Here is a 14,998-nt window from a genome sequence, read left to right as displayed (position 1 = left end):
AGGTGGAAGGAAAGCATTACCCCGATGTAATCTGCCCTACACCCAAACACCTCCCCTCGATACATCAAATTCCACCTCCAAAGATTTATTCCATTGAACTCTGGGAGATGTGGGCAGATAACTGAAGAGGGGAAGCATTCCAGAGCTTGGGCCTTTCTCCAGGAGAATAATTCTGAAGAGATCTCACAAGGATGGTTTCTCTAGGCACCTGGGAGCTTTGGAAAGGAGAAGTGACAAAAGCTGGGAAAAAGGGAAAAGATGAGCAGATTCTGAAGACGTGGAGGATCTTGGGAAAACATCTCAAAAGCCTCAGTGGGTCAACCGAGGGGGAATCCTTCGGGCAAGGTGAGAAATCACAAAATGTCGCTTGTGTCTTTAAAACGCCCTTCTTCCTAAAATCTCTTGTGTCTGTAATCTATGTCTTCCTGAGGACTTGTTGAGTGGGGATTAGATTGTGATCATGTCACTACAGGTTTATACAGTGGTTGACTGAACATTGTGATATGTGGAGATTTGGAATCTTTAGATGTTATTCACATGGCTAGAAAGAGAAAGGTAGAGAATCTAACTAGGTGGCATGATGTTCTGCAAAGTTAATTCTGTGACTATATTTTCAGAAGACCAAAAACCAAAAAAGAGCTTTATTTTTCAACACTAATTTCTTAAGTAAAAGGGAGTTCCAAGAGGTAGAAATAGTGCAGTTATCTAAGATAAGCTGAAAAGCACTAGTGATTTTTTTTCAAAGGGTTCAACAACATCAGGTCAGACTGATACAGTGCTGCATCCTGCACAGGGAATTACCTGCACACCTGACTCTTACCTCAAATAAAGAGGCTCGGGGGCTCCTTACTGCTTTTGTTTTGTACTAGCAGAGAAAAAACATATAATTGTATTTAATAAAAGTTAAACTATTTTTTCAACAGAGTCAGGGCCTGCCTCTGTTTGGTGTGTTGTGAAGTTTCAGAAGTCAGTAAGGCCTAATTCTTCTTATTCCTAGGGTTTAATCTCACTCAGGTATTCTTTCTGGATGTCCTGACTTCTTAGTAGTAAAATAAAGGGACAGATATTATGCTTACAGGTTTTGATAAGGGCTGAAGGAGATCATGGAAGGGCCTGCTTTGCAAACTATAAAGCACTTCTTCATCATGAATTTTTACTCCTGTATGTTTATTTCCTTTAGCACAAGCAAGAAACGAACTAGATTGTTTCTACACTCTTGTCTTTATTTTTTTTAAATACATGGTACTTTGTGTCATGAAATGCAAACTTTTCAAGCCCAATCAGATATGGGTAGTAATCATGTAGCCACAATATATGTCAGCTCTTGGTTTTCCATTATAACTGATAAAACATTGGCACAGATAATCATATATATTTATGGGAATGTGCATATATGCATACATATAAGCATTTATGGTTAAGGTTACTTAGTGAGGTGTTTTATACTTACATTCGAGTATGGTGAAAGGCTGTCAATACAGGAGGGAGTAGATTAGTAGATTGGTTCTGTGTTGCTCCAGAAGTCAGAACTAGGACCAATGGGTGGAGGTTACTGGGAGGCAGTTTTGTCTCAATATAAGGAATAACATTGTAACAATGAGAGCAGACCAATCAGAGAATGGGCTGCCTTGTGCAGAAGTAAGCTCCCCGTCACTGGTCACTGGAATTATTCAAGAAGAGGCCAAGTGGTCGCCTCTCAGGGTTGCCTTAAAACCGCTTACCACATTACATGGGAGAAAGGTCTACATGTCCCCAAGTGACCTTCTAATTCCAACCTTCTAAAATACTGTGTGAAGGGTTTAATCGTGCATCAGATTTAATTAGGAAGCCATGCTATTGAGGTTCAATCTTAGAAGAAGCTGAAATTATATACATTTCCCACATGGAGATGCTCTGCAACAAATCTGGCAGTGGACAGAATCATCTCTTTAACTGACACAAAGCTTAAACTCAATAAATATTTATGAACAGAAATATCAAGGTTTAATCTTTCTCAAATAGTCTGAGGTAACTGAACTTTTGCCTCCTCAGCTATAAAATCAATGATTTAATTTAAAATCTGTTTATACAAAACTACATTCTGATGTTATCCAAAATATGTCTGATTGGATATTTTTATCATATTGGAAATATTGATTCAGGCTATTTTTATTGGTTATTTTAAATGTTTAGAAAAAAGGGTGAAATTTTTTTAAATGAGTGCTGGATCATGAAGATGGTAGTTCACGACCCTCCCACTAACCCATGCATGGTTTTCTTAGAGTTTGGAGTCAATAAACTTTTAAAATATAAAGAAAAATTCTACCACATTGAGAGCATGACAGATCAACTGATTTTTTCTACCTCATTCTCCTGGCCATACTCTGTCAGCCACTCTGATTGGCAGATTGCCAATCAAAGCAGCTTTATCCAGAAGTTTATACTATTCCCTGGTTGTGTCTGGTTCTTAATATTAAAGTCCAAAGCACTTCTCTTTTGGGCCCAATAAATTCCCAAAAACCTCAAGAAGCAAAGTGCAAAAAATTATATTTCACTAGTGGTCTAACCATTAAAAATAGTTAGGTTCTAAAAATGTGTTTAATTGCTGAGTCAACCTTCACCAATTTTTTTACTTATCTTTTTACCTAACAATAACAAAAAAAAATCATTAAGCAATATTTAACTGTGTGTGTCCTTTCACATAGGAACAGCTGTATGGTTTTTAACTTGGAGGTGAACTTTTAGGAACTCCTTCTCTCTGAAATCACAGGGACCCTAAAACCATAAGGGAGAATCACCATCAATTTTTCTTATCATTATACTTACTATATGAGGAATCAGATAAACATCTTGGACCTAACCTCCTTTCAATGTTCTTTATTTCTTTTGGCTTCATGGCAAAGCATGTTAGAAGCTTATACAATTTATACAAGAAAATATACTTTTTACAGCATCATAGCCAAAATACCAGACATCATTATAAAAAGAGTATTCAAAGAAATCTACGTGGACATAGGTTCAAATACTAAACATTCATCAGAATAAGATAAGCTATAAATAGAAATACTCTTGACCTTTAATGTTATTAATGATCTTATTTATCATTTCTGTAAAATGTATACAACTTTGATATTGAATCCACCCAGCTTTGAGAATCAGAGAATGAGAAACCTTCCAACTTACCATAAGACAAATAGCAGATTTTCAGGTACCGATCCAGGCTGACAGCAGTCATAGTGATAAGGCTTCCACAGCCAAAGAAAAATCCAGCCCATCCATACCAGCGGCAACCAATCCAGCCAAACACCCAACGGTGGCAGAAGCAAGAGATGATGGTGAATGGCTTGCCTACAACTAGAGCACCAAGCAAGTTGTCAGGGAGAAGTGCTCTCCAGTGACCTCAGCTCACCTGGCCCCTCCTCCCATTGATGCACAGAAGCACACATGAACCTACATGTACACACACCCTTCGATACATACAACTTCTGTCTTAACAAAATTCCAAGAACTGTCTTTGAATAAACAGATTGAAGTTACCAAGAGAGTTTTTCAATCACCTCAAAAGGCAAAGAAGTAAAATCATTTAGAAGGAATTTTTAGAGGAAATATTACTATAAAGAACTGTCTTAACGGGCGTCAGCTTCAGGAAGTACAGGAAACATGATTTCAGTGGACAATGACAACATTCTGCTCACTTGCAATGTTTTATTTAATGGCTCATTTGAATGCTAAGGGAAAAGGACAATGTATCCACAATGAAACCTCAGAGAAAACTCTCTGAGCACGAATTTTATACACTGATTTCCCCTCCAGAGTGCCCAAGACTCCATTTTTTCTCCCTCCAAAGTTAGACATTCAAAGACGATTGGTCAAAAAGCATTCATTGAATGAGAGTTTGGACAATACATGTCTGGATTTGTTCAACCTCAGCAATCTCACTTAGAACCCCAAGATCTGCAAAACAATGATCTGATGAGTCGTTTTCCAAAACAAATAAAAATACTTACATAATAAACAATATTGAGGAAGGTTACCTATTATACATGCTTCTTGATAGTCAAAATTCAGGCCTCTAAAAATTTCCAAACATCAGAAAAATAACTGATTTTGTGTGTCAGCATTTTCCAAATCAGTTTCAATAGCGAATCCTGCAGACATTCCATTAATTATTCTTTCGGAATTGCTGTTCCACGGATTGCAAAGTATGGTCTCATTGGACTAGAAAGAATTCCTTAAAATAAGACATCAGTCCTGAACCCAGGAGTAATTTGTTTCAAAAATTCTTAACTAAATGTGTACCATTTATATATCAGAAAACTTGCTCCAGTCTGATAAAGACTGTTGAGAGACCACAGTGTAGATTCTTGATCCCCCAATGGCTATAATTTTTAACTCAGTTGATTCCTTTCTCTATTGTAGAAAATGTCCAGGATTTCCAGTACAATAGTGAACAGAAATTATCATAGATGGGATCTATGTCATGCAGATAACTTTAAAATAAAAGCTTTAACTGGTTCATCATAGAGTACATTTTTCCTGCCCCCTCACACAGGGAAGTTCCTTCCTCATACTACTTTGGTAAGGTGCTTTTTTTTAACCACAAAGAGATATTAAATTATATTGAATGCTTTTCCTGCATTTACTGAAGTGATTAGTTTTTTTCTCATTTAATCAGTGAATGCAGGCTATTGGTAGATTTACAAGTATAATGTTGAAGCATACACTCCTGGAACAAAGGCCACTGTTTTTTCTAATAAAAATTTTCACAAAATTGTCTTGACCAATGGAAAGGAAAGAGATGGCGAAACACAAGAAAGAAGAAAAAGAGAAGGAAAAAAACACCCAAAAAAAGAAGGTACAAAATGGTTATTTCCATTTACCTCACTCTTCTCCTAATGTGGACATTCTGGAATCTGAGTATGAGAGTAAAAGAATCCTATAATGCATAAGGAAACTTGGTTTCTACTACACAAAGGGAGCTTGTGTTTTAGAAGTTACATGCCTGTAAAATGTACTAGAAGAGAGGGACGAGGTTACCAGAGGAAGCCCTAATTAGAGAGGCCGTGGGAACTAAGTGCTGTGAGAGGAGGGGAGTGAGAGTATAAAGAGTATTAAGTGCAGTGGAGAGAGGAGGTGTGAATGCCACACATTTTAAGGAACCCTGTGTGTGACTAGTGCCGCGAAGAACAACACAGGGAGGCAGTAGACAAAAATTGCTATTTCACATGGGAGGTGACCTTTGGCCAGATGCCTAAGTCCCTAGGAGAGAAGACAAGAAAATATCCAGAGCATATTCGCAGAGGAGACACCAAACAGAAAGGCTAGAGGTAACCATCAGTCGGCTGGGCGCTGCAGGCAGAAGAGACATGGAAAGACCTGATGGAGTGAAGTTAGTGTTGGTTGTGCCTGGGACCACGAATAGCAAGAGGTTCTTAGCATTTCCTTCTGGGATGAGACCTTTGGTGAACCACTGCAACGCCATCTAGTAAGTCTCTCTCTCTCTCTCCTCCACTTGGTAGAGTACTTCTGAACCTGTCCATGCGGTAGAACCACTGGAGAGGTTGATTGGTTTTGCTTTGCCTTAAATATCAATACCCAAAACTCCAGTCTCCAGATATCCTGAACAACCCCAGGCATCAATATACTTCGTTAAACTCCCCAGATTATTGCAATACGTATTCACAATTGTCAGTATTTGGACAGCAAGCGTTTGTTGCATTGGTGAGTACATTTGGTCTCTAGGATGTGCTACTTGAAAGTGCCTGTAATAGAAAGTGGTTGAGCAAAAAACATAAGGCAGACAAAACTTTTAAGGTTTATTGGAAGAGAAAGTGCATTATAGATGCTCTGACTGATCTGGGTTAATCAGGGAAAGCTGTCGCACGGAAGATGATGCTTTCTGATTAATTGCCGTGAAGACATGCGAAGTAATGAGCAGGGTTGTGCACTTCCAGAGCTGACTCTCTTGGTTGAAAGCATTTTCAATGTTTCAGACCAATTAAAGGCATTTTTATCCAAGCCTAGTCTAATTCGGCCTTAAGCATGAGTCTGGTATTACCCACCGGTGAAGGGTGTAGCTGAAATGACAGGTTTCACTTCGGCGTTTTACTCTCGGTAGCAGGAAAGAACCTCCAGGGGCCGTCTGGATGAGCTCGCTGGGAAAGCTATCACTGATGTTGCCACACCGCCATCGTGTGGCACTTCCCAAAATGACAATCATTTTGTCACCATAAATTCCCCAGGGTTTATGCTATTGTCAATGAAAAAGGCATGTTGCCATGCTTCTGCTATTGAGCAATGTGCATTTAACATAGGAATTCATGATATTGAAGCTTGTCCATTCTGAGTGAAGCCTCCTCCAAGTAACTGCGAACACCCACATTCTCAGTAAGAGGGCAACATTTCTACTGCTGTGTGAGTAGATGGGTGGAGGATAATTATTAAACCTTGTTTGGGGAGATAGGCAGAAGCTGAAAAGTTCACTTATGAAGGGGGAATCAAATGTCAGAAAACGTTTTAAAAGGGGGAGCTTTGGATGAAAAACAGCTGAAAGGAGCTGTATGAGTAAGAGGAGCTTATGTGTGCTGTTCCAACACGATTTCCCCAACACTGATTACCTAGGACCGTGAGCTAAATAGCGGATGTTGGAATTCAAAGACATAACTAGAGTGCAGCTATGCAACATTGGAATGTTATAGGAGAAACAGAAGGGAGGGGACTTACCCAGATATCATTTTTAAAATGAATTCTATTTAAAGGGAAATTTCATTCCAACTCTTCCTTGTTTAATTATCAGAAGTGCAAAAGCAGCAAGAAGAAACCAGCTGTTCTCAATTTTGGCCACACACTTATTCAATTGGAGATTCTAATTTCAAGTACCCTGAAGCCCAAGTTACATTCCTAAACACTTAAATCAAAATTTCTGGGTAAGGTACCAGATATCCCCAGTGGTTTCTTGTGCAGTCAAGTACCTGCTTTATGTTCCTAACACAAACACCATCAGCAGGGGAGTTCCACCCTCTTTTTATTTTCCCCTCACAGCTGCATTCCACTGTCATTCATTCTTCAAGACCCCACCCCCTGGATGCTAATTTGAGTCACCCTTCCAACAGGGTGGGTGGGTGGAACTGAGCTCAAAACAGTGGCCCAGTCCCTGCCTGTAAGTTTCTGATTTCTGCATAGTTCATTTCACTACACTAAGGTATCGGGTGTGATGCCTGGCACTTAGAAAAGACTCAATGGATGCTAAATGAATGATCTCTTTAGCCCAACAGCACTTACCACAACCTCTGTAAAGATGATTTGTGAGGGAGAAACATGGAGGGGGGGGGGGTGTGTCTCAGAGCCAGGGAGTAGAATGGGGAGAGTTTAGAGCCACAAAGAGCAGGGCTGTGTTACCTGAAATCCCCAGATCACAGACTGCTAGGTTGATAGTCATGATTTCGGCAGGTCTGAGTTTCTTCTTTCGTCTAGAAGACATATAAAGGACATACCCATTTCCAAATGTGGACAGAATCCCTACAAAGAAAAATAAAAAATCCCATCATTAACACTAGGATTTAGCACTCACTCGGATCTGAAACACTCCTCAATTTCAAAAATGGACACCACCGATTTAGAGGGTACATAAAAAATCTAGATAAAGAAGATGGAATAAAAAGCATGAGTTGTGAGTGACAGGCAAGGGATGGGCTGCCTACACAGGGAAGGAGTCAGGGATCCGAAGACTGAACTTACCCAGAAAACGGAACTGCTGACTTCCAGGCAGGCTCAGGAGGGCGTGGGAATCCCAGGGCTCAGTTCTTGTACTGGCCCCCAGGGTGGAGTATTTTCCTTAGCCATTTGTATAGGTTATTGGCTTTATAGAACTCCCTCCCTTTGAGAAACAGGGGTAAGCCCTCGGCTCTTGATGCATTCTGAGATCAAGGCCACTGAGTGCCTTCTGTTTCACTGTGGGAGAGGCAGGGCCCAGGTGAGGCAGGCATAACCTCCTGCAAGGGCAGGGTCACCTCCTGGAAAAAGTGCCCAGCACTTGTCTCCTTAGGAGACGTGGATCTGGGTGTGTGGCAGACAGGACCGCCTGCAGCTGCTGCTGGACTAGATGTCACGGGGGAGTGGGTGACGACTGAGAACACAGGCACTCCCCCTCCCACCAAGGGGAGACAAAGTGACCCTCAACCCACCAGACCTACCAACAATAGGATAAATGTGTTCCCGCTTTTTTATATCCTTTTATCAATGACTGATCGGCTTTGGCATGACAATGAAACTGTCCAAAAGTTCTTACAAACCCAGTTTAAATCCAAAAAGACCCAATCCCTACTGACTTTATTTAAGAAAAGAATACACCTACTTCCATAGCTTAACATGTAGAGTAGATTTCCTCAGGAATTCTTGCTTCATAGTGTAGCTGTGTATAAATGAGAATCTGGTACAGCTGCCTTTGGTAGTAAGGAATAAGGAGAGTATTAACAGGAGAAACCCAGAGTTTTCTACTTTAACTTCTACTTCTCCACCACAATTCATTTTGGGGGCAAGGAAAGGAATGTGTGTTGCAGCTGATGGTATGAAACCACCAGGAACTAACTGCATTGTGCTCTTAGGAAATTCTGACTCCCTGGAGTCAGTGCTGCTTAATGGTCCATTAAAACCTCTTTAGCTTTCTTAAAGCAGAAGAGGAGAAAAACAGAAGAGATTATGGAGTTCCAGGGGAAACCAACTAAAATGAAACTCATGTCTCATTAAAGGAAACCAGATAACACTAGAAAAGTAAAATGTGAAAACATGGCTTGGAAAATTATAAAACAAATGCCATCTGCATTGTATCCCAAAAAGTTTAAAACCAATAAATATGCATATGCATTCCATACACAAAACTCATTTAAACACCCTTTATCTGTCTAAAAGTCTTGCAAGAATATTTGCTCCTTCATTTCCCTTTCTAAAATGGTCTTTATGAGCCCTATTTCGTAGGGTTTCACCCAGTGCCCAAAGCATTGTCAAAATTGACTCAAGTCTCTGTTGTCTGCATGTAAATTATTTCCACTGGCAATATTATTTGTAGATGAGTCGCAGAAGAAAGCATATTATTTTTAATGGTAGTTCAAGGAAAACAAGATTAAGAAGGTAAAGAGTAAGGTGAGGACATTTTTTAGATAATCGAAATCCCACATCTCTTTTTAACACAAAAAAAACTTATATCTAGACTATTAATAAACCAGCTATTTACATAGAAGAATGGAGGCCGAAAAAGCATCTCTAATTTTTTCTCCTAAAATTCAAACTCAGATTTATATATGTCGTTCCTACCACCTCCAGTGTTTAACAAAGCTCACCAAAAACATCATTCATTGCATTCTGGCTCCTTAAAAAGAATGTAGGCACATTCACAAGAACTGATCTTAGGAGAAAGTGAAAACCACACTCCAGACCTAGCCCAAGACCCTCAAATGAGCCCTTGCCTCCCTCTGAGTGACTGTTCTGCTCCACATTTGCCTCTGCTCCCCAGCTCCCTGATACACCTGATGCTCTCTTTGTGGACTCTCTGGGCCTGTTTTCCTCTGTCTGCCTCAGCGCCCCCATTTGAACACGATGCTGGAATTTCCTTTCAACTCCAAGTGCATCGGGTGGGAAATTCTCCTGATTTTCCCACCTATCCAACCTTGATGCCTCTCTTCCCTCAATCCTTCAGACTAGGCTGGGAAAGGACAATCTTCCTCTGTATGTTGTGTTGGGTCTGGAGAGGTCTGTCAGGTTAAAGATGCTATTTTTTAGTTCCTTCCTTGCAATTGACTGACACAGATTAAATTCCATTGATAAGGTACTTATTTGTCTGCCATTTCTAACTATCGAAAGTGCTTAAGTTTAATAAAAATGATAGTCTCTCTTCCTTCATATTGTTTACCTATTTTATTGCTTGCTGTATTCTCAGCTACTGAAATAGTGGCATAGAATGGCCATGTAGATCTGTGTTTGAAAGGACACTGGGTCCTTCCATTTAGAAGAATTGGAACCTAGATGAATACATCATTAACCATACAGATAAGGACCCAGAGAATCACTTTGCAGCAAAATTTCTGATTCCATCTCATGGATTCCTTTTGCCTCAAGCACTGACCAGAGAGGGATCTCAAGAAATTTCTAATGATTTTTGTTAATTATAGATTAAATGAAAATCTCAACAAGCAATAAATAGATGAGAATGGGAGAAAAAGAGAAAAAGGAAGGGAGAAGCAAAGGAGGGAAGGACGGAGAGAGAGAAACAGAGAGTAGAGCAGCAGAGAAAGCAAATTTGACCCAAGAAAGATTAAAGGCAGACAAAACTAAAGGCATAACCCACCTGCACACTGTGCACCCAATTTAGAACAGCAATTTTAAATTTCAGGAAAGTGTTAGGTTAAATCCTAATTGTCTAGATTGATGACACCCAATAGGAATATAACATAAAACAGAAGATGTGTCCCAAATGTTTGTGGGAAGATGCATTCAAAAATGTTATGCATTTTCCACAAATGTTTTACAGACCCTCTAGTATATATTTTTTAATTTTTCTGTTAGCCACATTAAACAAAGTAAAAATGCATAAGCACATTCATTTTAATAATATACTATATTTAACCTAACATATCTAAAATATTGTGGGTTCAACAGCTATTTGATTTTCTTTTAATTATTGATGAGATATTTTTCATGATTTTTTATGGTACTGAGTGTTCAGGACATGGTATATATTCATACTGCAGCATATATCAATTTGGGAAAGTCACAGTTCCTATGCTCAGGAGCCCCTTACCCCCCCCCCACCATTGGTCTGGAAGCAGATGAATGCCTTTATGGAGAATGCGTACAAATCTTTTCACCACACCCTGACTTCCAAGGTATTGACCTTTCCCCGCTTGTCACCAAGATCACTTAGCTATGCTGTTGTGATACAGCTTTACTTTTAAAGAAAGTAGATTCAGTGTGCCTATTTTCTCTATAGCTCTAGGCCAGAATTCCCTCCTTTATGAGAAGAGGAGACTGAACTTGATAGTTTCTAAAGTCCATTCTGAGTATAAAACTTATGATTCATCAGAAGCATTTTTTTTTAAAAAGTACTTTTTAAATAAGATATCATTATCATTATTTCTGGCATTCAGAAGATAAACCTAGTAGCAAAGTAAACAAAATGAAATACAGTTTCAAAACAGATGATTTTGCCATAACCATTCTTTGGATTATTCATGAATTTTTTATGCCTAATAATGAAGATTATAGAGAGTCATTCTATGGAACATTAATTGAAGGTCATAGTACTACCCCATCTGCTTTCCTCCCACTCTTCACCTCCACCAAAATACCCACACAAGTTAGAATACTTTGTGCAAAATCAAACTATGAGCCTATGAATTTGCTAAAAGCAGTGTTCACACAGAAGAATTGAAGAAGCTTACCAATTATTGTAAGGTAAAATCCCGCCACTAAATCCGCTTCCCAGGAAAGTTTGGAAGCAAAGGGATCCCCATCTCGAAGGTAGTGTGGCAGGTGCTCGTCCTGGGGCAGGGCAGTGTGGTTTAACGCCATGCTGTTCTCAAGCCACCAGGGGTCTGAAAAGCAAATCAGTAGAAATCTCAACAGACCTGAATAAGTCAGAATGAATCATCTCATAATGATGTCTTCTGTATTCAACCAAAAAGCAAGTTTCCAGAGTCCTTCATGATTCTTTAATTAATAACAGGTGAACACTTTTATATTTTCGCAGTAATCCAAATATGTCAATACTCAATATTTCAATCTGCATATCGTCCAAGCTTGCACATTCTCTGCTGCCTCTTACTGCCTCTGTAAGGGACTCCACATCCACCTTGGGTGAATAAGAATTTGAAAGACAAATGGTCCATATTTACTATGTCTTAGCAATTTTGTAAAAGTCTGGCTAGGAAAATATTGCATGGAGTGTTTACACTTTGGATGTATTTTCATTTATCAGAGAATAGTATTTCTTAATTATCCAAATTGTTCAGAAAAGCATCTCCATCAGTTATATGTTCAGTGAGCTGCACAATTTCACAAAGAGAAGAAATAGAGCATTAAGCACAAAGTAACACAGATGCTTCATGAAACATAGCGAGGAATTTGGACTTTTTTAAAATTATTTTAAGATTTGAGGCCATTTAGAAAATAATTCAAACTTGTTGTAAGGTTTTTTTTTCTCCAGTTTTGTAAAGCAAAAAGCAACTTCATTATTTCTTACCACCACCCCTTCAAATGCATTCTTTCAAAGTACGGATTCTTGGTGCCCAAAGAAATCTTGAGGAACTCCCAAAACCCAAAGGTCTTTGTACTGTTTCTATTGAATTGTGTTATTAAAAGGTTTACAAAAACTCTTTGATGGGTGTTCTGGAAAAATCAAAGTTACACCATATCCCTCATCTTGAACCACTGAACGCTGTGCTGTTCCTGAGATAAAGCATGCTGTCACTGTCATGACTTCCTCTGAAATAACAATATATTTATTTTAAAATGAGACAAAAGTACTAATGCAGATACTTCAATCTTCTTTGAACTTGCTTACTTCAAATTGAACCAATAGATGTCACTGTTCAGCCCTCTGGAAAGCAATTTGAAGCATAACACACCAGCCTGCAAGTGGAACACAGCTCTGTTGGGAGACAGGACAATCAGCAGACATCCAAGGACGCATCCCAATCTCTTCGAAAGAGATAGCTTTAACCTTTTCCTAACTACCCTTTCAAAGCTTACATAGGACTTTTCAATGGAATTGTGACCCTCTCAGCAGCCAGTTGGATGCAGCCATTGCCTGCATGCTCGTGGATGATCACATGTTCAAATTCCTCTCCCTGGAAGCTTCAGAAAGCTGCAGGAAAAGTCTCTAGCTGCCCACCCCTTCTGCAGCTCAAGATCTGCCCAGAGTCACAGCTCATCTTTATCTTTCAAAAATCTAACTCCCCTTTGATTGCCCCTCACTCTGGTAAATTTTCTCCTCACCCAGATTTCTTCTGTCCCCTGGCTCCTGGCTTTTGACTGAAAATCATTGAGACAAGGGGTGTGTCCAGCTCTGACAGGCATCTTTCAATCTTGAGAAGATTATTTAAACTCTGAACTGCAACTACTTCATCTATAAATTGGGCAATATCATTCTGACCCTTTTCTCATACCTGTTCTAATATCAAGAAATAACAAGATAATGGATTTGAAAGAAAGTGAGGATTCTGTCTAGTTATTATCTGCTGGGACACTTACTTTTCCCAAACTTGGAAATGTGTCAAGACATGGCTTTTGTGTGATTGATTTTTTGGAGTGCTATGCTGAATAAGTATATATTTATGCATTAATTCAATTACTTACTGATTGTTTATATGCCCAGCACTATGAGGCACAACCATGTTTCCTAGACTTGAGGAGCATAACTATCATTTTGAACATTGAAAAGACGTAACTAATGTTCAGGGGAAAAAAAAAATAATCTCTTGCAGAGACTATGATATTCACAAAAGACCATTTTCAAGAGGATCTAATAGCATCCAGAGTTGGCCGAATTTTGTAAATGTGGAAACTTTCCTGCACAATATTTCATGATACTAGTGCTCAGAGAGGTAACATATATTTGGAAATTATGTTTTAGTAAAATTGCATTGAAGAATTAAAACAAGATATTCAAGACTGGGAGTTCTTTAAAGGTATACTCATATGTATTTCATCTACAGAAATACAACTTCAAATTGAAAGAAGGAAGCTTTAGGCTACTGAAATGTTGTACAATCTTGGAAGTGTCTCACTTGAAGACTCCAATATTTCAGCAAGTCATGAGGAGACTGAGGGAAAACATCTTGTTTGAAAGTGAAGAATAAAGTAAAAGATTGCTCCTGATGTCCCCTAAATTTGTGATTCTGCGCAAAGATTGAAATTGAACCTCCTGGAGTAAATTCCATATGATCATTTATAATCCTTAAGCAATATCAATATTAACCATATTAGCATAATTCCTTAAGCAACAGAACATATTCCACTGCTCTTGAACCTGCTAATCAGTGATCCTAGCTTATTGCACAGAAAGTTGAAAGCATCTTCATTATCACCATGAAACATTCTTCATCACCCATCAAAATTTTAACTAACTCTTGTTATTACAAACAATCTAGAAAAATGTCCTCTAATGTACCACAAAAAAAAAAAAATTAAAGAATTACTTGAGTAGCCAGACTCAAGTCTTCTTCTCCAAATTATATGAATTTACAGGATGGCTATTTGGTAGATTGTAAAAGAGAATGGTATACAGCCAACCCAAAGAGGAAATGGAGGCAACTTAGTTTTGAGGAAAGGGACTCAGTTCTGTTCAACTTTATCCAGTCTTCAAATTATCTTCCACTACTGTCTGCTGCTAAAGTTGCCACTGCAGATGAATGAAAAAGATGTCCTTGCACTTTCTGTCTGCCTGACTGTGGCAGCCAAGATTGAATAAAGGAATCCAGAGGGGGTGTGAAATTATCTTCAAAAACTATTAGGCAACAAATTTTCCCTGTCACCTGCTAAATTTTCTCTGATTTAAAGCAGGAAACAACATAAAGCATGAGTACTATGTCTAGCCACTTAGGCAAAATACCTAAAAATGTCCTGCCCCAAATGATCTTCCCTACTAGCTTCTTAAAGTTTTACCTCTTTTTGCTTTAAGGTTGTATCACCACAAAATTTCTATCCAGTGATGCACATACATTCTGAAACCATTAAGATCTGGATCTACTAGTATCCATGACAACTTTAACATTAAGGTGTTCATGAAATCAGTTACTTGTTACCTAACAAGCCAACAAACTCAAAAACAGGTGTGACACAAGTTATATCAATTATGGTACAGAGGAGGAAGTTGGGAACAATGCAACCCCTGAATCTCTCAGAAAGAAAACACAAGGTCATGAGATGTTGGGGAAAATGAACAAAGCAGCATCCAAAACTGGAGAAAGGACATCACAAAAAGATGAGCAGCAAAAATTGAAATATTCAAACACTAGGGGTGAATTAT

General features: G+C 38.8%; 1 protein-coding gene across 1 annotated transcript in view; it reads right to left on the bottom strand.

Annotated features, from left to right (window-relative positions):
* Window positions 1–11,541, bottom strand: part of OPN5 (opsin 5) — a 30,049-nt gene extending 18,508 nt beyond the window's left edge. The window contains exons 1-3 of the mRNA XM_062187516.1: window positions 11,412–11,541; window positions 7,378–7,497; window positions 3,163–3,333 (exon numbers count right to left, since the gene is read on the bottom strand). Of these exons, the coding sequence (XP_062043500.1) occupies window positions 3,163–3,333; window positions 7,378–7,497; window positions 11,412–11,541 (421 nt within the window). The remainder of the gene's footprint in view (window positions 1–3,162; window positions 3,334–7,377; window positions 7,498–11,411) is intronic.
* Between the last annotated feature and the right edge of the window lie 3,457 nt (window positions 11,542–14,998).

Source organism: Lepus europaeus, chromosome 3 (assembly GCF_033115175.1).
Source record: "Lepus europaeus isolate LE1 chromosome 3, mLepTim1.pri, whole genome shotgun sequence".
NCBI classification, from domain to species: domain Eukaryota; kingdom Metazoa; phylum Chordata; class Mammalia; order Lagomorpha; family Leporidae; genus Lepus; species Lepus europaeus.
This window is presented reverse-complemented; position numbering and strand designations above follow the sequence as displayed.